Source organism: Mobula hypostoma, chromosome 20 (assembly GCF_963921235.1).
Source record: "Mobula hypostoma chromosome 20, sMobHyp1.1, whole genome shotgun sequence".
Lineage (NCBI taxonomy): Eukaryota > Metazoa > Chordata > Chondrichthyes > Myliobatiformes > Myliobatidae > Mobula > Mobula hypostoma.
This window is the reverse complement of record NC_086116.1, coordinates 21,936,525-21,958,037: the sequence shown is the minus strand read 5'-3', so window position 1 is coordinate 21,958,037 and position 21,513 is coordinate 21,936,525. Positions and strand designations below refer to the sequence as shown.

Sequence of the window (21,513 nt, the reverse complement as noted above, 5' to 3'; positions counted from 1 at the left end):
ACTTAAGTGAAGGGCATTAATTCAGGATAGCATCAACAGCAGAGAGAAACACAAATCGAGGTAAAACTCTACCTTCCTTGCCAAACTTTTTCATCAATGACTGCTATTTTTAATGTCGCTGGCTCATTTCTACCATACATTGTATAGGGAATATTTATTGGCAGTCTCATTAGAACACAACTGCAGAAGATGGAAAGCTAATCCTGAATAAACTGCAGCGCTCATTGCCCATTACTGCAGAAGTCTAATGGACTCCTGTTGGCAAAAGGTGAAAATATGCCAAAAAGATAATGCAAAGTGACATGCAAGGACCTTTTCATTTTTCTCTGCTCTCTTTTATTTCTAAGTACTTCATTTTCATTGATGGTATTTCAATTCATCGCCAACCAATATATTTGGAATAAAACACTAAAGACAGAAAAAGAAATCTCATTAATCTCTAGTCAGTACAAGCATATGACAAAAAGTATTCCCTAACCTGGAAGTAACCACAACTCTACATTTGGATGACTACAATGCATTAGTGTTTGTTCTTTTCTCATTTGACGCAAGAGTCATGATATACTGAGACAGAAAGTACAGTACTGTATATTATACATAAGGCGATGTATTAAAGGCAATGTCAGCATGATTGATAAAATGCTCCTTTGTAATGAGGCATCTAGTATTTTCAGCAATTGCATACACTAATGCTATTAATTTGACCATAAAAAGCCAATTTCATTTCTTGTAATAAAATTACAGTGAAAATAGACTAAACATAAAAGGGTCAGGGTGAGAAGCAAAACCTTCTCATTGATATAGCTATACTTGCCCAAATGACTGAAGGAACTAGCCATTTCGTCCAATTCTATTTTGTCTCCCAGCAAACTTAACAGGATTTATTAATTATGCATAAGGCAGAAAGAAATGGTAAAATAAATCAGTTGCTTCCACAGCATAACGCCAGACGTAAAGTAAAAGCTGAAAACACCAGAAACACACGATGAGATAAGCAGAATATATACAGTATATACATGAACAGAGAAATAAACTCAAGGATTCAGGTTGGAGACTCATCACCAGAAATGGGAAAAAGAGAAGAAATAGATTTTCGAAAGGAGGGAGAAGGGTAGCCAGAACAAAGTGAATATCTCTATTACATTGGGAACAAATGGACTTACACTGCAGCTGGAGGTGGAGGATGCCTTGCTGTCTATTTTATGTTTTGCTAACAGAAAGGTAAGATTATTTTTGCTTCAAAAAGTACACTCGTTTTGAAAAATATGATAAATGTTTTTAAAAGATTCAATGGTTTAATTTAATCTCAGAGATCGTATAGAGTATAGAACCTGAAATTCTTAGTCTTTGCAGACATCCACGAAACATAAACAACCCCGAAGAATGAATGGCAGAAAACGTTAGAACCACAAAGCCCCCCTCCCATGCACAAGCAGCTGCAAAATCAAACCTCCCCCCTCTCCCTCCAACAAAAGCATCAACCTCCACCACCCACCATGCAAGCAATAGCAAAGCCCCCAGAGACCATGAACTATGATCCATCAAAAACTACTGTCCTTCCCAACGCTTCGACATCTCAGACAGGCTCTCTCTCTCTCTCACTAACAAGAGAAAGAGAGGTATCACTCCTGCCACGATGAGAGGAAAGACCAAAAGCTCGCTGTTTCAATGTTGCATTCTAAATTATATCCACAAAGACGCGTGTATTAGAGAGAAAAAGTTAGCATACATATTTTCCATGGGAAGAATTGTTTTTAAGCAGGTGCTCTTCAAAGATTAGAAAAGTTACTGGTTCACTTAGGATATTTAACACAGTATTCATTTCTTTCACATTATGTACCTTTAGCATTTTCTGTTGCTTATGCTTTTTAATTTCATTACTCCTATCATACGTGATTGCTTCAATCAGAGGAGGAAGAGTTGTTTCTGGATCAGCTGCAACCCCTTGACCAACTGTAGAAATTTGCAACAAGCTAAAGGAAATCAATAATAACTGTTATTTATTGCTGAGCATTTCTTTTTTATATCTACATTATACTTTGTATTTTTCACTGACAATGATTTGAAATATTTTGTGACATCTTTTGGATCTTTGGGGACATGAAGACAGTGTCCTTAGGCATTCGTGCTAAGTAGTTCCACAATTCATTATCTGTGGAGATATAAACTGATATTCCAGTGTTTTTAAATTCACCCATTCTTACTGTCATTTGTGCCCGTATTCATTTGCCTCACGTAATGAAAACTATAATCCAATAGAGAAGTCAAATTTCAGGTCTCAGGAACAGGGGGGTGCAGTGAAGAGTGACACTGCTCAGTTTATGAGAAGCTATGAGATCAAAGTGGAAAAGCAGCAGTTGGGTAGGTGGAAGTTGTGAGGAATCCTAAAGTACAAAAGAGATTACAACAAACAAAGAAAATGAAACTTATTAAACACAGAAAGGGGAATAGGGGAGCAAAGAACTTTAAACAAAGAAATCCAGAACATAGATCACTGGCAGCTGAGGGCATAGCTGTTGAAGACAGGGTGTCTCAATCTGGGAAGGTAGACAGGGTAGCCATCTCAAATGGGGGTTTAATTAAAGAACACAAGGTAGAACAGTAATGTGGATGTGTGCCCCAAGGTTAATTTTAGGGTTAAATACAGCCCCAAATTTGTGAATATATGGTTCAATTTCAGTTATTCGATAGGAAGGAATTTTTTTCATGGCTAGTGACCACAGCAGACTGGTAGGACTTAAGAAAATGATTTTGCTTTTATGAATATTTAGATGAAGCACATTTCTGCTCTTTTCCCATTATCTGTGAGCAGCCCAACAATTAGAGACAGTGCAGAGATCAAAAAGGCTGAATTAATGTGGAGCTGTATATGAAACTAGAGTGAAAATTGTTTTGTATTTTCACATTCTGCTGCTGAGGAGAGAAATAGGAGGTATTTCTGATCTTCTGAGCAGTAGAAGTAATGATGTGAAAGTGAATTGAGAAACTAATAACTATAACAGACTGTAACAGTATAGATAAGAGAAGTAAGCCTGCATACTTGCCCTCAGATGAACAATGGTGAAGAAGTCCTGGTAGAAGATGGTGTGGTCAACTGTATTAATGCTGAAGACAAGTCAAGGAAGACAAGGTGGGACAGATGACTTTTGTTATAATCGTGAAAATCACCATTTGATAGTTTTGAGAACAGCAAAAATAGGCATGAATTTGAAAAGCTAAAACACATTCAAGGTCTTGAGAGAAAAGTAAGCTTGGAATACAGGTATCAGTTTGCTTGATTAAAGTTAAAGGGAGGGTGGTCAAAGATCCAGAAGTTCCTACAGTAAGAGTCAGGGTTCTATCTGTATGAAAAAGTAACTTCTCTCTACAATCACACCCCTCTCTAACCAATCCTAAAGACAATAAGACAAACCATGAGTCAAACATGGCAGTTCAGTTTTATACACCCAGTGTTTAGCTTGACAAACAGATGGGTTTGAATTACACAAGAAAGAAAATGAAAAAAATAATCCATCTGTTCATTTGCCAAACCATCAAATGATGTCACTCCCACCAGTACCCAAAGTCAACTATAATTTCCAATGATGTCACACATTAACCTTGCAGTTCAAATGAAAATCGGTTTCAGAGGAGTATCTACAGCACTCTGCTCCAGCTTACCGTGACCATTCATTAAGCTGTCCATTTGCTTGACACAGGTGATTTTCAGACAGTAGACTGATCTATATAGAAATCTCACTCCTCCATGAGACGAGAATTTTATGTGAGACCAAATTCTGCCACAACTTTATTAATGTTCAGTTAAGAAAGCTTTTTTTAAGCATATTACAAATCGGGCTGTGAGATTTTTGAATAATCCTGATAATCCCGCTTTGTACATGCTGAAATTTATTCCTCTTCGAGATGTACAACAATTCAATATTACGTCTCCAGGCCACTACGTTTGCAAAAACGGTGGTCCCATGTCCTGAGGCTTTTGAACACGGTTGATAAGAACATCCAGCCCTTGTCATGCCCAAGCTTAAATCAAAGCAATACAAAAGAGTCCAAACGTACCAGCTGAACTCTAATTTAGTGTCACTGAATAAAAAGAAGAGAAATAATATTTTGGGGTCAGGAGTGGGAATAGTGGGAATGGATGAGATGGTGAAAGAGATTGATCCCAATGTTGGACTGCATCATAGAACGATCAACCATATTTACCTGGATGTTCTCACCCACAATGTTGCAATTTTTTGCTAAGTCTGTTAAGTCTGACTTTTTTTCCCCTTATGCATGATTGTTAGGGCTGTACTTTGTAACTCAGCCACTCTCAGTTCACACCTTGTATGGCAGAGCACTGCATTTGTATTTACTCCTGCATTACACCAGTCTTGTTATCTTATTGACAAAATACTGCAAGGATGATCTCAACAATCAAATACATAACTTATCTATTTAAATCGTAAGCTTCATAAATTATTTTACAATCACAACTTGGATATTGCCCCGCAATAAACGAATTCAGAGAGTTCTGTGAGGCTTACTTCTGCAGATCATCAGCAATGGACAAAGGGTCATTTCCTTCATTTCTTGTCTTTTTGCAGAAACCAAGCAACAAATTGCTGTGGGAGGTTGAGCTAAAGGAATAGCTATTTTGCTGTTCTGATAAACCAGTTTTTGTAGTTTGACTTAATTTCCAATTCTGAAATAGAGACAACATGTGATTAATCATATTAACTCCAACAAACCTTTTTAAATATTTTTCACTACTTATATTCAGTTTTACCATCACCTTGATAAAGTTATCACAAAACACTAGTTACACAACTGAATTCCATATATAACAGCAGTCAAAGTGCTTCAGCCAAATTCTCGACATGGAAAAACAAGTCTATTATACTTCAGTTTTAAACTCCTTAACCATTTCACTACCCCTAGAGGAACAGAAATTGGGTTTATTACAACTCAGTTATATGTCATGAAATTTGTTGTTTTGTAGCAGCATCGCAGTCCAGATGTAAAAATTGCTATAAATTACAAATAAATAGTGTGAAAAAAATCATCGGTTCATGGACTGCTCAGGAATCTGATAGCAGAGGGGAAGAAGCTTTTCCTAAATAATCGAGTGCGGGTTTTCAGGCTCTTGTAAGCAAAATGTGAGCATATCCCAGACAGTGAGGGTCCTGAGTGATGGATACTGCCTTCCAGGGACTCCACCACACAGAGGTGATTAGAGCTGAACTAAGAAGGATCACAAGTACAATTTTAAAAAACACCTTCATACTATTAATATTACCTTTACGTTTACTTGATGTTCTAGCTGCATTTTTTTGGTTACGTAAACTTCTTTATTTTGTTGTTCTTGAAGATTAAGATTTCGTACTGCAACAACTGGAGACAAAATAGGATGTTAATTATTTGCAGACTTCCTTTGAAATATGCTTTTCTTCAGTCCGTAAAGTTGTATCAGTCAAGCAATGACTGAAATGGCCATCTATTTCCAAACCTTGAACTCACAGATGAAGTTATTTCCATTCACACAATGATTTCTTTTAATTTTGACCTTTTTTTCTTGCAGTGAAGTTAGGCTCAATATAAGGTACCTGGAACTCTAATCCAAGGCCTCTTCATGATAGTTTAATCCTTGAACTGTGCCACTGTATTATATGTATAAATGAGACTATCCTCACTCTACCTTGATAGTTTTTTAAAAATCCTTTATTAATTTGACTTACAAATTAAAGTACATGCTGAAGTTTTGAAATCACTTTATGGTTTATGATAATGCTCAATATTATTTAGTAAACTGCTGGCAAACCTCCATTCACAACATTGATTCAAGTTAGTTTGCACAACCAGAGTCACATGCAGAGGTTGGCAATCACTTTCTAGCCACAGAGTTTGTGGCCATTTCTCCTATGTTCACCACAGAAGCCTGAGGCTGATGGGATCAAATTTGAGAACAAATAGTGATTTATTTGATGGGGTATTGATCTTGTTCCATGCTCCTTTTATTGGTCACCACTGTTGACTGTTGATTGGGCAATGTCTTTGAGTAAATCTCAATTCTTCCTTGATTTAAAATCAACATCATGCTTGGTCACAAAGTAGTTTGTGGATTTAGAATTTTGAGTTCATATAAACTATTTGCATATTTCAGACTACAGGTATCTGTGTACTCACAGAAATGAAATCCCACAATTTGAGTTAAATTTGGCATATTTTGCAGTGTCTAGTCACAAATTCTGTAGAGGTTTGAGAATTCCTCTGTCTTGGCTCTTTCTCTCAGGCTTCTAGCTAGGCCTTGAAAGTCAAAATACTCGAAGGATTCACCAGAAATTTCAGGTGAGCATGAACCTGCAGAGCGACCACAAACTTTGTAACACGAGTCTTGCTGGAGTTGGAACAAAGCTTCAATTGCTCAAAGGCTGGAGCATGTTTAGGTTGTCTGTGACTAATCAGTTGATCCCTTTCAATAAGGGTCCTAGATCAGAGTCAGAGGTACTCACATGATTTTGTACTCAGAGTCATACGGGCTGAAAACAAGCCATTTGGCCCACCACATCCACAATGAACAGTGGGCACCCCTCCATAATCTTTCAGCACTTGGCCTGTGATCTTCTAATGCCAAAGCGATTCAAGTACTTCAATGCTGTCAGCAACTCTGCTTTCACCATTCTGTCAGGCAGTGCATTTCAAATACAAATCACAATCTGTGTGAAAAGGTCCCCCCTCAGATCCTCTCTAAATCTCTCACCTTTTACCCTAAATCTAAGATTTTGAGCAGGCTGGCTTCAAAGGTGTGTCCAGGCATTTTAAAGAGTATCACACTGTTAATTTACTGGCTGTAGGAAAATAGAAGTTGGAAGACTGGTAGCTTGTTTGAATTTTGAATGGTTTTTCAACATTTGGCAGGGAGATCCCTTCTGATATATGCCAACTTTTTAGCGGGATTGCTGTTCTCATGAATGCCAAAATGAAAATGCCAAGCTATGTCCTGTGTTAATAGTAAAAATGCAAACAACTTTTACTTACAAACTTCATAAACAGTGCAGTCACTTTTTTATGATGCAATTAGTTTCCACTTACCTTTCACTGTACATCCTGAACATTCTGCCAAGACACAGCTGAGATTGGGGGGGATGTTTGTTTCTAACATTCTGCCTGCATTACACTGGAGGTGACCAGTAAGTGACACAAACAAACCACCCATGTGACCAACTATAAATATTCCTTTGATGTTAAGAAAAAAAATAGCCATTACAGCTTCCCTCGCTAGTATTCTGAAAGTTGGCACCGTGCAATGATTCCATGGAACATCTGTGAGGGCAGGTTCATTTTTGCATCATGTCTTTGTAAACATGTAATTAATAAGATGTTTAAAAAGAATTGGAGCTTGGTAGTGTAATGTTTTGTAACTTCAAAATATTAAACTAATTCGAAGCAAGACATGAGAATCCGAAAGGTGTTTTATTTCAAGTGAGGTGCATGCTTATCACACAGCAGTACGATGATGTATGCAATTCATGTATTTGCACGTATAACTTATAATGAATTATTTAAACAATGTTTGATTAAACAATATAAGATTACTCAAACATTGCTGAACTATTGAATACACAACAGGTAGCACAGCAGCTAACGTAATGCTAGTACAGCGCTAGCAGCCTGGGTTCAATTCCTCTGCTGCCTGTATGGAGTTTGTATGCTCTCTGGGACTGCGTGGGTTTCGTCCCATGTTCTAAAGATGTACAGGTTAGTAGGTTAATTGGTCACATTGGTGAAATTGAGTGGCATGGACTCGAAAGGTCAGAAGGGCCTGCTACTGTGCAAAATCTCTAAATAGTAAAAAAATATAAAGAATAATCTCTTACTCTCCATTGGTTTGTGATCGCCAGATGATTCAGCTTCATGAAGTATCACATTATAAAGCTGCATTAGATCCAGCTGTGGAATACTGTCGTTGATCTATAAAGAAACACGGTGCAAAAATTGAGAAAAATTCCTTCAATCTCCATGACCAAATTCTGCAGTTCACATTGTAAGATTTGACCAACCTCTTTAAGGTCACCTTCTATTGTTTGCTTCTTTGGTTTTGGTGGTCTCTTGGGTCGGCTAAGGTTGAAGAGGTACTTGAAGGTAAAAGGAGCCTCAGGAGATGTTGATTTGCTGATCATAGGTTTATATTTGCCTGCATTTTCTTGTTCAGAAATGTTGTCATCAGTTTCTCCTGATTTGCGCAGGGCCTTGATTTCTTTAGAAACTTGATGTTTTATAGCTCGCATATTCAAGCTTTAAAGTTTTTAAAAAATCATAAAAATAGTTGAATCAGAAGAGCTTAAAATTAATTCAGCCCTCCCATTGTACTCAGTCTTTTCAGAGCTAATATCTATTTTCTATTACTCTTTTCAGAATTCTGTGCCCTTATTTCTAAGTTATTAGCTAATCTTAAGGACAAAGGCAAAATGTGACGTTCCTGTAATTTCCGTAGGAGCTTCCAAAGGATTCTATCAACCCAGGATTTAACCCAAGGTAATATTTTGTTCAAGTATGTTGTGGGCATGCTATGTTGGCACTGGAAACATGACTAACACTCAGAATGTGTTTGTCGTTGACGCAAACAACAGATTTCACTGTATGTTTTGATGCACAACTGACAAATAAAGATCATCTTTAAACGCTTTTGTTGTGGAGCTAGCTAAGTCTCTAACCAAGTTGTTGTCAAGACATTTGCAAAGTAATGTGGAAAATCTCTTTGATACATCCTGTTCATAAAAGGCAAGACAAACCCAAGCCCGCTAATTATCTGGCTAATCAACTCTTAATCAGCACAACAATGGAGAGTATTGGTAATGGTGCTTTATAATAGCTCTTACCCACTAATACCCAGTATAGGTTCTGCCACTGTCTTTAAGCTTCAGACCTCATCATTTTAATTTTATTTATCTTTATTTAGAGATATAGCGCAGAACAGGTCCTCCTAGGCCAACGGGCTGCGCCATCCAGCTGCCTATTTAATATTAGCCGAATCACAAGACAATTTACAATGACCCACTTACTGGTATGTCTTTGGACAGTGGGAGGAAATCGCAACACCCAGAGGAAACTCTCGTGGTCATGGGAAGAATGTACAAACTCCTTACAGAAGATGCTGGAATTGAACTCCAGCTGTAAAAGCATCATGCTAACCGCTATGTTACTGTGGCACCACAACATGATCCAAAAGCTGAATTCCAGTGAGAGATGTGGGAGCCCACCCTTGACAGCATGGCAGAATTTGGCCAAGTGTAGCATCAAAGAGCCTCAGTAAAAATGTTGTCAACAGGTATAATTTTGAAGTATCAACTCACATTATATGTGATGCATTTTAAATTTTAAAAAATGACCCCCAAGAGTTACAAAAATAGGTTAGTAGATTGGTGAAAGATGATTGAGAGGCTAAGAATAAAACTTAAGATCATTAATGGACAACAATATTTAAAATCTACTATACAAAATCTGGTAGTACTAATGAGGTTAGGATATACACCATGAATGATGTTCCTCAGGTATATTGAGCAATAGAGTGACCTTGGTATACTTGTCTAAAGGTCCTTAAAGGTGGCAGTGGGGGTAGATAACAAGGTTAAGAGGTTAGATATTGGTCTTCATTAGTCAGGACTGAATATGTAAGCAGGAAAGTTATCAGATCCGGCACCAGGATTTATTTCAAGAGGTAAGAATTGAAAAGTACGTTATAGTCAACTAATATAGAACTTTGGTTAGACAACACTAGAAATGTGCACTTTCTTTTCGCCATTTTATAAAGGAAACAAAGGAATAATGGAACTGGTGTAGTGAAAATGTACACAAGTGATACCCTTGCATATCAGAGAAGGACTCAGTCATTTTTTTTAGTAAAATAAAGCCAAGGAAAATCAAATAAGAGTCCTGAAAAATAAGAAAATGCTTTGATACAATGAATTCAAAGTGCAAATAAAATTTATTATCAGAGTACATAAATATCACTATATACAACCCTGAGATCGTTTTGCTGCAGGCATACTTAGCAAATTTAAACAACAGTAACTGTAAACAGGATCAATGGAAAACAAACTGTGAAAGTGCAGATATAAATAAATAGCAATAAATAACAAGCATGAGATAACAAGATAAAAGAGTCCTTAAATGAGTGTAGTTATCCTCTTTTGTTCAAGAGCCTGATGACTGAAGGGTAGTAACTGTTCTTGAACCTGGTGGTGCAAGTCCTGAGGCTCTTGTACCTTCTACCTGATGGTAACAGTGAGATAAAGAGCTTGGCCCGGGTGGCGAGGATCTTTGCTGATGGATGTTGTTTTCATAAGGCACTGTTTCATGTGCTCAATGTTTCAGAGGGCTTTACCTGTGATGTATTGGGCTGAATCCACCGCTTTATATAGGATTTTCTACTCAAGTGCATTGGCTCCCCATACCAGACCATAGTACAGCCAGTCAGCACACTTTCCACCATGCATCTAGAGAAGTTTGCCGAGGTTTTTGATAACATTCCGAATCTCAGCAGAATCCTGAGGAAACAGAGGCGCTGTCGTGCTTTCTTCGCAATTATATCTACATGCTGGGTCCAGAACAGATCTTCTGAGATAGTGACAAAGGAACACCCAGGAATTTAAAGTTACTGACCCTCTCTAGCTCTGACCCTCCGATGATTACTAGCTTAAGGATTTCTGGATTCCCTCTTCTGAAGACTGCAGTCAGTTCCTTGGTCTTACTGACATTGAGTGAGAGGTAGTTGTTATTACTCCACGCAACCAAATTTTCAATCTCGCTCCTGTATGCTGATTCACCACCTCCTTTGATACATCCCACAACAGTGATGTCATCAGCAAACTTGCATATGGTGTTGGAGCTGTACCTAGCCACACAGTCATAGGTGTAAAGCGAGTAGAGCAGGGGGTAAGCACGCATCCCTGCGGTGCTCCTGTGCTGATGAAGATCATAGAGGAGATTTTTATGCCAATCCAGACTGACTGGGACCTACAAGTGGGGAACTCCAGGATCCAATTGCACAAGGAGGTCCCAACTGCATATTGAAGCCCAGGTCGTGGAGTTTACTGATTAGTTTTGAGCAGATGATGGTGTTAAATGCTGATGGGTGATTGACAAAGAGCATCCTGATGTATGCATCACAGATGTTCCAGGGTTGTGTGAAGAACCAACAAGATAGCACCTGCTGTAGACCTGTTGCTTCAGTAGGCAAATTGGTGCGGGTCCAAGTCGCCTCTGAGACAGGAGCTGATATGCGTCAGCGCCAGCCTCTCAAAACACTTCATCACTGTGGATGTAAGTGCCACTGAATGATAGTCATTTAGACAGGTTACCACACTCATCTTGGGCTCTACTTGAAAATATGACTATTTCTATTTGTACATGAGCATAAATGGGGAGAGCCAATCTCCTCTGTACAACAAGCATTCATTTAATCTCAACGACAAGGCAGAATTTCTTTTAATGTTATTAAAAAAGGCTTTGTTCACCACTGCAAAGAGCAGGAAACATGTTAGGAACCGGCTTTCAAAGAAAGGATTTTGTGAAAATCAGCAGTGTTTAACAATCTTCTTAATTAAGCTAACGATAAGAAGTCTGTAAAATAAACTGCAATGTATTTAAAATATCAAAAAAAAAACATAAGCATCTATAATCTGCCACCTGGCAACAATGGTCACTGGATAAAAGAATTGTATGTTTCAGTTTAGTGAAACAGTCATGGTTTGCTATGTCCTCTCTGGGAAGAAATTGATCAGCTTTCAACCTCCTTGCTTGTCACCTATAGCAACGGGAGATTAGGTGGAATTTGAGAGCTTTATTGTGCCTCCTTATATATAAGTTTTCACCTAACAGAAGTCTCTTTCTGAACCTACAGTCATCAATAAATCCACTAAAAAATTTAGAAGAAAATTTTGTACTCAAGTTATGAATGGGAATGTGGAGGTTACAGCCTGGGAATTATAAAGCAAATATTATTGTGCATTAATAGAGCTGAGACAAGGAATATTCAGAGAGAAATGGGTACACTGATAGCCCTGGGTGAGGAAAGAGCTTGAGTGGAGTACAAAACATATCATGGGTCTGATTAGGCTGAATAGCTTGTTTATCTGCTGCATCTCCCCTGTAATATCAGAATCAGGTTTAATATCACTGGCATTTGTTGTAAAACCTGTCAGTTTTATGGCAGCAGTACAATGAAATACATGATAAATAAATAGAGAAAAAAAACTGAGTTACATTAAGTGTGTGTGTATATGTGTGTGTATATATATATATTTGTTTGTTTGTTTATTTATTTATATAAATAGTTAAGTTAAAATAAGTTGTACAAAAGAACAGAAATAAATAAGGTAGTGAGGTAGTGTTCATGGGTTCAATGTCCATTCAGAAATCAGATGACAGAAGGGAAGAATAGGAATCGATTAATTATGCACATATGTACTGCACTTCATGTTCTCAAATTAATTTCTGTAAAGAAATTTGTGAAATAAAACTGAGAATAAAATACACAACGAGAGTTGCAAAACTTACAACTTAGTGCAATCATGAGCAAGTTGGACCTTTAATCTAGTCAGGTTGGCCTCATCAGTGAAAACAGAATGCTGTCTCACTACGTTCACCATTCGAAGATAGTGAAGGAATAGCTGTTCACACACTGTAATGATGTGTGTAGTCATTCGTCGGCTCAGCTCTTGGTTTTCCATTTTTGTCAAAGTACCGTCATGAGAATAGAGCTCAAATTCCTTCCAGAGGAACTTTACATCTGATAGAATGATTCCTCCCTATAAATAACAACACCGGATCAAAATTAGTTTACGCAGAAATAGGACAATTTTCAAAATAATACTTGAAACAATTCAAAAGACTTAGTTTGTTATTCCTTTGAAGTACAGGAATGCAGTCATAGGTGAAAAGGGAGTACAGAAGAGGGCTCAGCACACAGCCTTGAGGCACGCCGGTGTTCAGGATGAGAGTGGAGGAGAGGTTGTATAACTTAACAAATATATACAGTACTGCATTTAACATAGATACTTCAGTTCATTTTATAATACCATTATAACTATGTTGTGGGGTGCATCATATTCTAATTCATATGCAACTTTGTTGGTAAATAAAGATGGTATGTCCTAGTGATGAATAAAAAGGAACTCATCACCCTCTGGGGAGAGAAATAGGGACTGTCAGGAGTTCACACTGGACAAGAATAAGTACAGAGCTATTATTGTGTTTTCTGGTAGATAACATTTTGTGAATTTTGGCAGTTTTCTTCTCACTATTTTTGCTAATTTTTCTAAGTGTGATTTTTGATGCACCTAATAACCACCCTTGCACTAAATCCAGCCATTTTTCCTTTGGTCATAACCCAAGTATTTACAAACGTGTAGATGTTGTCAAAATGGGACACGTAAGGCATTTGAAGAAGTCCTTCATGGTAGGCAACTCCAGATAGTTGAGGCACATGGGATCCACGGCAAGCAGTCCTACATGTTCCAAACTTGGTTTGGTGATAGGAGATAGAGGATGGTGGTGGAAAGTTGCTTTCTTATTGGAAGTCCATGATTAAGTACTGTTCTGGAAGAACCAGTGCTGGGATCTTTGTTGTTTATGAAATAACAAAATGACTTGAAAGGAAACGTAGATAGCGGAGTCAAGGGATATGGGGAGAAGGCTGGAAAATGGTACTGATTGTGGATGATCAGCTATGATCACAGTGAATGGTGGTGCTGGCTCGAAGGGCCGAATGGCCTACTCCTGCACCTATTGTCTATTGTAGGGAGAACAATTAATAAATCTGTAGATAACACAAAATCTTGTAGTGCATGAGGAAAGTTGTCTAAGGCTCCAGCGGGATTGAGATCAGAAAGATGAGCAGAGTAATGGCAAATGGAATTTAATCCTGACAAGTGCAAGGTAATGCATTTAGGCATGTAAGGAGTAGGCCATATGCAGAAAATATTGGAAAGATATTTTTGATATTATTTCAACAGTTTTGAATACAGACTTACAACCTCATCCAATTACTGCTATTTTTGGATTACCAATGATAGACTCAAATTATTTAACCTCTTCAGCACGCCAGATGATTGCATTTCTTACTTTAATGGCTTGAAGTTCCATTTTGCTGAATTGGAAAGAGATTAACCCTCCTACTGTATTTCACTGGTTTTCACAAACTATGTTGTGTTTGAATTTGGAAAAAAAATAGAAGTATGGTTTATGACCCTTCCATTAAATTTGAGAAAACTTGGAGGCCATTCATTCAACATTTTCATATGATGTAATTTGACCATTTCCAGACTTATTTTATTTCTCTGTACTGTTGGTTGAGAGGAATGGAGTCGTCGACACTAAGATTTTCTTCTCTTCCATTTTTACGTTGTTAGAATTGCCCAAGTCTTTTAGTCTAGTTTAGTTGTCTAATTGTGTTTAGTTTAGTTTTTTTTTGGGGTGGGGTTTGTTTTTTCTTCTATTTTTTTTTCTTTTTCATGATTTTTCTTCAGTTTTTTTTGTCCTGTATTATTCATTGTTATCCTACACGATTGGGAGTTTTGTCAATTTCTACTATTTGGTCTTATAATTACTCATCTTAAGTACAACAATGTATCTCCAACTATTTGTATTATTGTTATTTTATGTTTATATTTTATGAAACTAATAAAAAGATTGAAAAAAAAAAGAAAATGATAGGGCAATAAGGAGTAATGAACAGAGGGACCATGGAATTTAAGTCCATAGTCCCCTGCAAATGGCAGAAGCGATAGATGGGAGTTGTAGTTCAGGGCACAGAATATAAAAATTGGGAAATTATTTTGCAACTTTACCAAACATTGGTTAGATTGCACTAAGTATGCAATTCTGGTTGCTACACTACAGGAAGGATGTGATTGCAAGGGAGTGCAGAGAAGATTCACCAGAACACTGCCTCTATTGGAGGACTTTAATTATACAGAGAGATTGGTGGATAGTCTCTGTGTATTTTCCCTGGAGTGAAGGATTCTGAAGAGGTGCGATGAAGATCTATAACGTTGAGGTATAAACAGGGTGTTGGAGCGATTTTGGGGTTTAGGACACGTAGCAAAGTATTGATTTTAGTGACCAACCTTCAGATTCGAATACACATTGAAAATTAAATTTAAAATGCAGCTCAGAACAGTAAACTGCAGATCAGGAAACAGGCGCTTAACTAGTTGTCTACATATACACGAATCCAATCCACATCCCATTGCATGGATACAGCAGTAATTAATACTTATTTTGGGTGTGATGGTGGGAAGATCCAGGCATTTGAAACTGTTACATGTAGTTCAAGGAAAACACAGTAAATATGGATTTGTTTGAATAGTCCTGAATTTTTCTTTGATATTTAGCACAAAGTGTTGTGTAGTGCTGGGCCAAGCACAGCTTGTTCTGAAAGTGGATAAGTCAGTCCATCTGTCCCTCCCTCCCTCGACTCCAAAGGCCGGCAGTTTATTTGTGATATTTTGTCAAATAAAGAGACTGCTTTATATCTACCAGTGCTTCTCTCCGGTAACTTCATTCACGCAACAACATTTGGTGTCAAGCGTGGGATATCATCTTGCGACCCACCGTGTGGTCAGTGATCTTAGTCTAAGTGGGTGAGTTTTTTTTAAAATCAGCACTCACACTTGGACCTGATCAGGTCGGTGGTGTACAGGATCATTAAATATCGTGAACATGAAGAGCTGAACTGGTATATATAAAGATAATGAGTGCACATGCACGTGTTTATGTAAGAGATAAAAGTTTGTGTGTTAATTTGGTCAGATGGAACACCCAGTTGCAAAGGGTGGTTATTGAAGGGAAAGGGCGTATACTCATTCCAAGTGCTGTACTTTACCATATGTCTTTGCAAGTGTGCGTGCACCTTTTTGTAACAGTTAGATGCAAAGGAATGCAGCATGAGTTCAGATACACAAAAGTGGTAGATTGCAGAGTACATACTCTGTGCTTTTAAGTGTGTACTGTTTAACTTGTATCTGTCATTTATGGTTTGCATTGCGTGGGAATTAGTGTTGAGATATTTCAGGGAGAGGTTTTTACCCAGATGTATTTGCCAGGATGGCACCTATTAAGGTCAGGGACGTGAGGTTGAGAACCTTAAGACCCAAGCCAGCTCTTGACCCTGATTACCACCATTCATAAGCCCTTCACTCCTGGGGGAAATCAAGCATCTTGGGTACATCTGCATCTGCAGATTTTCTCCTGTTGGCATTTTGTCAGAGTTGCCCTGACTTAAAGTTGCATGTGGGAATTCAGAATCCTGGCGCAAGCTCGAGGAAATGGTTGAAATTCACCAGATACACTAAAGATATACATATGTTGGTAAATGCGAAGTGCCTGAGGAATATGTGGGACAGGATGGCTCAGGGGGTGTGGGATGGTACATGGGCAACTACTGGGAACGCCAGCAATGAAGAGAGATATCGCGTTTTTAAAGGGGAAGTGAGGCAGTGACTCGAGGAAGGTGAGGTTAACTGGGGAATGATAATGGCAGTAATTCAAAGAGCTGATAATTCAAGACATGGATTATGCAGAACGTAAATATCAAGTGTATGAGGAGTACTCGGGGCTGTATAATCCAGGGAGGGATGACCCAGTCTTCCTGAAAATGATGAAGGAAGGCCTGAGCTCAGCCACCAGGAAATTTTAGATTTAGGGATAGCAGTGGGGTCGACCTACTCAGTGATAGTTTCATGGGCCAGTGAGATAGATCAAAGGAAGTGCAAGAGAAATCGTAAAGTGGATATAGTGGATGCAGCTGCTGTGACATCACAGAGGGTTTATTTTGTGTGCCGGCAGCTGGGGCACATAGCAAGGGACTGCTGGAGTAGAAATAGGAGGGTAAAGGAGATGGTTTATTAAAGCTGTGGCTTCTCAGGCCATGGTTCAAGGCAGTGATCTGAAAAACAAGGAAAGTGTAAAAATCACTTACTAAAGCAGGCAGAGTCCACAGCAGCACCCCCTCTTTCTAATCTTTCTGACCAGATTATAGAGCTGATGAGGTCAGACAAATGGCCGACAGTAGCCTCTGTTGTCAGTATTGGTCATCCACAGATTAGTACCGATAACTGAACTAACCTTGCTCAGGATCTGAGAGGTAATTTCCATTACCACTGCAGGAGGTGAAACAACGAAGCCAGCCCAAAGTACTTGAAATTGGCTTCGTGCAGCTTCCAGTATATTTCTGGATCTGTCCAAATAATAAGGGTACTATCCTTTGAATTAGACATCCTAAGAGAAGCAGGAGCTGTTATAAATTCAGGAAAGGGAGAAATAACGTGGACAAGACAGGGACAACTAATGTGTGTGACCCACAAAGCAGCTAACACGGTCCACAGCGAGACCACAGCTCCAAGCAGGAAGGAGAGACAGGACGAGATGTGGCAATCATATCAGGAGGTCCCAAGGAGAGACGCTGAGCACAGTCAGGAACTGTTAGAAGTAGTGCAGTTGCCTGAGGTGATTACAGAAAGAGGAGAGGAAGGAGCACAAGTGTATAGAAAGAAACTAAAGTTGCCAATTTAGTAAGATTACATGGAGATGTGAAGAGCCGTGCAAAGCAACAGCAGCATATTGCTGATCAGAGAGCCGGAGGAAAAGGAGATAGTCCTCCCACAGCTGGCTAACCAAGTCATGGTGAGAGTGCTACCTGAGAAGGCAGGGTTTGCTCCCGGATCAATAGGACCACAGATGGTATTTTTAACAAGTGACACTTGTGTCTCTGTGCAGATTCAGCAAGGCAGCCAGTGGAAACACCAGACTCAAGTTAAACTGTACGACTCACCTTCTTGTTGTCCCCTCAGAAAGAATGGGAGATCAAGTCTACTCAATACCCGTGCAATTACAGAGAACCAAAGACATGAACGCCAGCTGGCCACACCAAACCTGACCACAGCAAATGCGAAGGTAGAAGATACCAAGAGCATGATAGAAACCCATGAATAGCATGCTAAGGTGCAATGGTAACCGTACTCTACAATGAAGGCTGGTTGCTGAAGGTCGATGATTAGTTGAATAGCCTGGATAGAAAAGATATTGGGGAAAATATATTGTTGGGGGGGGGGAATTTGAATTAAAGCAGAGACATCAGGTTCCACAACTTTGATGGCATGGCAGACTGAGAAAGATTGCACATGATATCTGAAAGGCAGTCACCCTCAGCCTGAATGGGGAGTGAATACAAATGAGCTGGCCCCTTTCAGCGGTTGGGCTAGTGATCAGCTGGTTAGTTCAGAAGGGTGTGCCACCAGGAAGCGGTCCTTGCAGTCATTCAAACAGAGACTACCTCTACCCCTTCCTGTACATTGATGAGAGAGCTTGTGAGCCTGATGCATTCACCTTGCTGGTGCCCCTGGAAAAAGAGAGTGTTGGCAACCACAGAGTGAAGGAGTGAAGACATGGAATATAATTACAGCCTGCAGGGAAAGAACCAACAGGCATACGAATGAAGCTGCATTCCTAAAGACTGTTCAAGAAATTTGAACAAAAATCTCTCTGCTTAGCATTTTGTCAGTAGCAATTAGGGATGATAGGGTAGATGTACACACACTTAAATTAATTTGTGGAGGAACTCCGAGGCAGGGCATTTCTACTGCCGTAGAAATCTTTGGACTACGGGAGGAAACCAGAGCACTCGGGGAAAACCCATGCATTCCACGAGGAGGACATAAAGAGACTTCTTACAAGGCAGTGCTTGTATTGAACACTTAGCTTCGGAAAATCCCATGCTGTAAAAGTGTCGCGCTAACAGCTACGTTACCATGGCACTCATGCTGTATAAAAAGGTAAAGTACCGGAAATCTGAAACATGAATATCATGGGTGGGAAACACACAACTGAATTGACACCTGTAAAGATATTAGGATACGCATTTCAGGCTCTCAACCTTCTTCAGGGTTGTGATAGGAAGTACTAGCGCAAAGCCTGAACTGAAGCACATTCCACACATTAAATAAAGCATTTTTTAAAAAAATAATTTACCTACCAGTTCTTGCTGGGTTTCTACAGAAACAGTTTTAACCTCTGATTTTGCAGCAATTCTTCTCTGAATCAATTGATAAAGATCAGCGAGGGACGATGGGGCCAACTTCACATTCTCATCAATAGGGGTTACTGGACGCTCCTGATGCAATACTTGATAAAACAAATTCAATAATACATTTAGCCAGTAACCGACATCATTTCATACATTTTCTGTGAAAACTGTATTTGAAACACAAGAATCCTGCCATGAACGGGGTTGAGAGAAACTAGCCATGTCCAAATGGCAGAGCAGACTAAATGGGCTGAATGGCCTAACCCTGCTCCTATGTCCTGTGACACCACACTGTACCACTTCTGGTAAATAATGTCCTTTGAACAAAAGTAAATTGGAATGGTTCGAAGATGATTGCATTGCCTTCAGTATACTTAGTCTGTACTTCAGATTATTTTGTTTTTAATATTGTTTCTAAATATTAGCAATAGATTGGGCAGCTTCCTAATCATTTCACTTTTCAACCTCATCTCAGCCTGCTTTCCACAGCCTATCTGCAGCTTGCTCCACTGTCCACCCTCATGATGCGCCAGCTTCTCACACCCAATGAAAGATGACACATCAAAGTTGCTGGTGAACACAGCAGGCCAGGCAGCATCTCTAGGAAGAGGCACAGTCGACGCATTCCTCCACCATCAACTCTGTTCTCAAACGCATCTCCCCCATTTCACGCACATCTGCTCTCACTCCATCCTCCCGCCACCCCACTAGGAATAGGGTTCCCCTGGTCCTCACCTACCACCCCACCAGCCTCCGGGTCCAACATATTATTCTCCGTAACTTCTGCCACCTCCAACGGGATCCTACCACTAAGCACATCTTTCCCTCCCCTCCCCTCTGCTTTCCGCAGGGATCGCTCCCTACGCAACTCCCTTGTCCATTCGTCCTCCCCATCCCTCCCCACTGATCTCCCTCCTGGCACTTATCCTTGTAAGCCGAACAAGTGCTACACATGCCCTTACACTTTCTCCCTTACCACCATTCAGGGCCCCAGACAGTTCTTCCAGGTGAGGCGACACTTCACCTGTGAGTCGGCTGGGGTGATATACTGCGTCCGGTGCTCCCGATGTGGCCTTCTATGTATTGGCGAGACCCAACGCAGACTGGGAGATCGTTTTGCTGAACACCTACACTCTGTCCGCCAGAGAAAACAGGATCTCCCAGTGGCCACACATTTTAATTCCACATCCCATTCCCATTCTGATATGTCTATCCACGGCCTCCTCTACCGTAAAGATGAAGCCACACTCAGGTTGGAGGAACAACACCTTATATTCCGTCTGGGTAGCCTCCAACCTGATGGCAAAAAACATTGACTTCTCTAACTTCCGCTAATGCCCCACCTCCCCCTCGTACCCCATCTGTTATTTATTTATATACACACATTCTTTCTCTCTCTCTCCTTTTTCTCCCTCTGTCCCTCTGCCTATACCCCTTCCCCATCCTCTGGGTTTTTTCCCCGCCTCCCCCTTTTCCTTCTACCTGGGCCTCCTGTCCCATGATCCTCTTATATCCCTTTTGCCAATCACCTGTCCAGCTCTTGGCTCCATCCCTCCCCCTCCTGTCTTCTCCTATCATTTTGGATCTCCCCCTCCCCCTCCCACTTTCAAATCTCTTACTAGCTCTTCCTTCAGTTAGTCCTGACGAAGGGTCTCAGCCCAAAACGTCAACTGTACCTCTTCCTAGAGATGCTGCCTGGCCTGCTGCGTTCACCAGCAACTTTGATGTGTGTTGCTTGAATTTCCAGCAGCTGCAGAATTCCTCCTGTTTGCGTCTCCAGATAAAAATCTCAGCTGACGTAATTCCAAGGGAGTTGTTAAACTGAGACTTTGATTGTTTTTATTGACAAACAAGAAAGATCCCAAGACACTACTTTAAAGAAAGGCATGCAATTTATTTTCAATGTATTGGCTGACAATTATTTATCAATTAACACGTTTATTAAAAGATTCACAAAATTACCTACAGATTCACTTGCAGCAAATTGGTTTTGATGATTCCTACAATGGAACAGTGACTACTTAAATGATTACAGCAGGGGTTCCCAGCCTTTTTCTTATGTCATGGACCACTACCATTAACTGAGGGGTCCACGGACCCCTAGTTGGGAACCCCTGGATTACAAGATATTTGAATCATGAAGACGTTTGGTAAAGCACTCTGAGCAACCCAGCTTACTTTTAAAAAAATGAAACATACTTTGTGAATAAATATGTTACTATTTCTCCAAGCACTTAAATCTATTCATCAAGTCTTCATAGTAAGGGAAACATGGGCAGAAATCGAAGCTGACAATTCAGCATCAGTTGTAAAGAACAGCAGTACAGTTCCAGATATGCAAATAAGAGAGGGAATATTTACCCAAGAGTTTAACCCAATAGCTATTCCTCACCCAATATCACAGCGTTTGCTGTGGTGGGGTCTTGCTTTGCACAAATTGCTGTCATGTC

The 21,513-nt window shown here is 39.7% G+C and overlaps 1 protein-coding gene across 3 annotated transcripts in view; it reads right to left on the bottom strand.

The window, feature by feature from the left end:
- Positions 1-21,513, bottom strand: part of ccdc87 (coiled-coil domain containing 87) — a 54,591-nt gene that overhangs the window by 22,403 nt on the left and 10,675 nt on the right. For all 3 annotated transcript variants that reach the window (XM_063072140.1, XM_063072139.1, XM_063072141.1), the window contains exons 3-9: positions 19,013-19,161; positions 12,538-12,788; positions 8,040-8,274; positions 7,857-7,950; positions 5,279-5,373; positions 4,527-4,684; positions 1,841-1,973 (exon numbers count right to left, since the gene is read on the bottom strand). In XM_063072140.1, the coding sequence (XP_062928210.1) occupies positions 1,841-1,973; positions 4,527-4,684; positions 5,279-5,373; positions 7,857-7,950; positions 8,040-8,274; positions 12,538-12,788; positions 19,013-19,161 (1,115 nt within the window). The remainder of the gene's footprint in view (positions 1-1,840; positions 1,974-4,526; positions 4,685-5,278; positions 5,374-7,856; positions 7,951-8,039; positions 8,275-12,537; positions 12,789-19,012; positions 19,162-21,513) is intronic.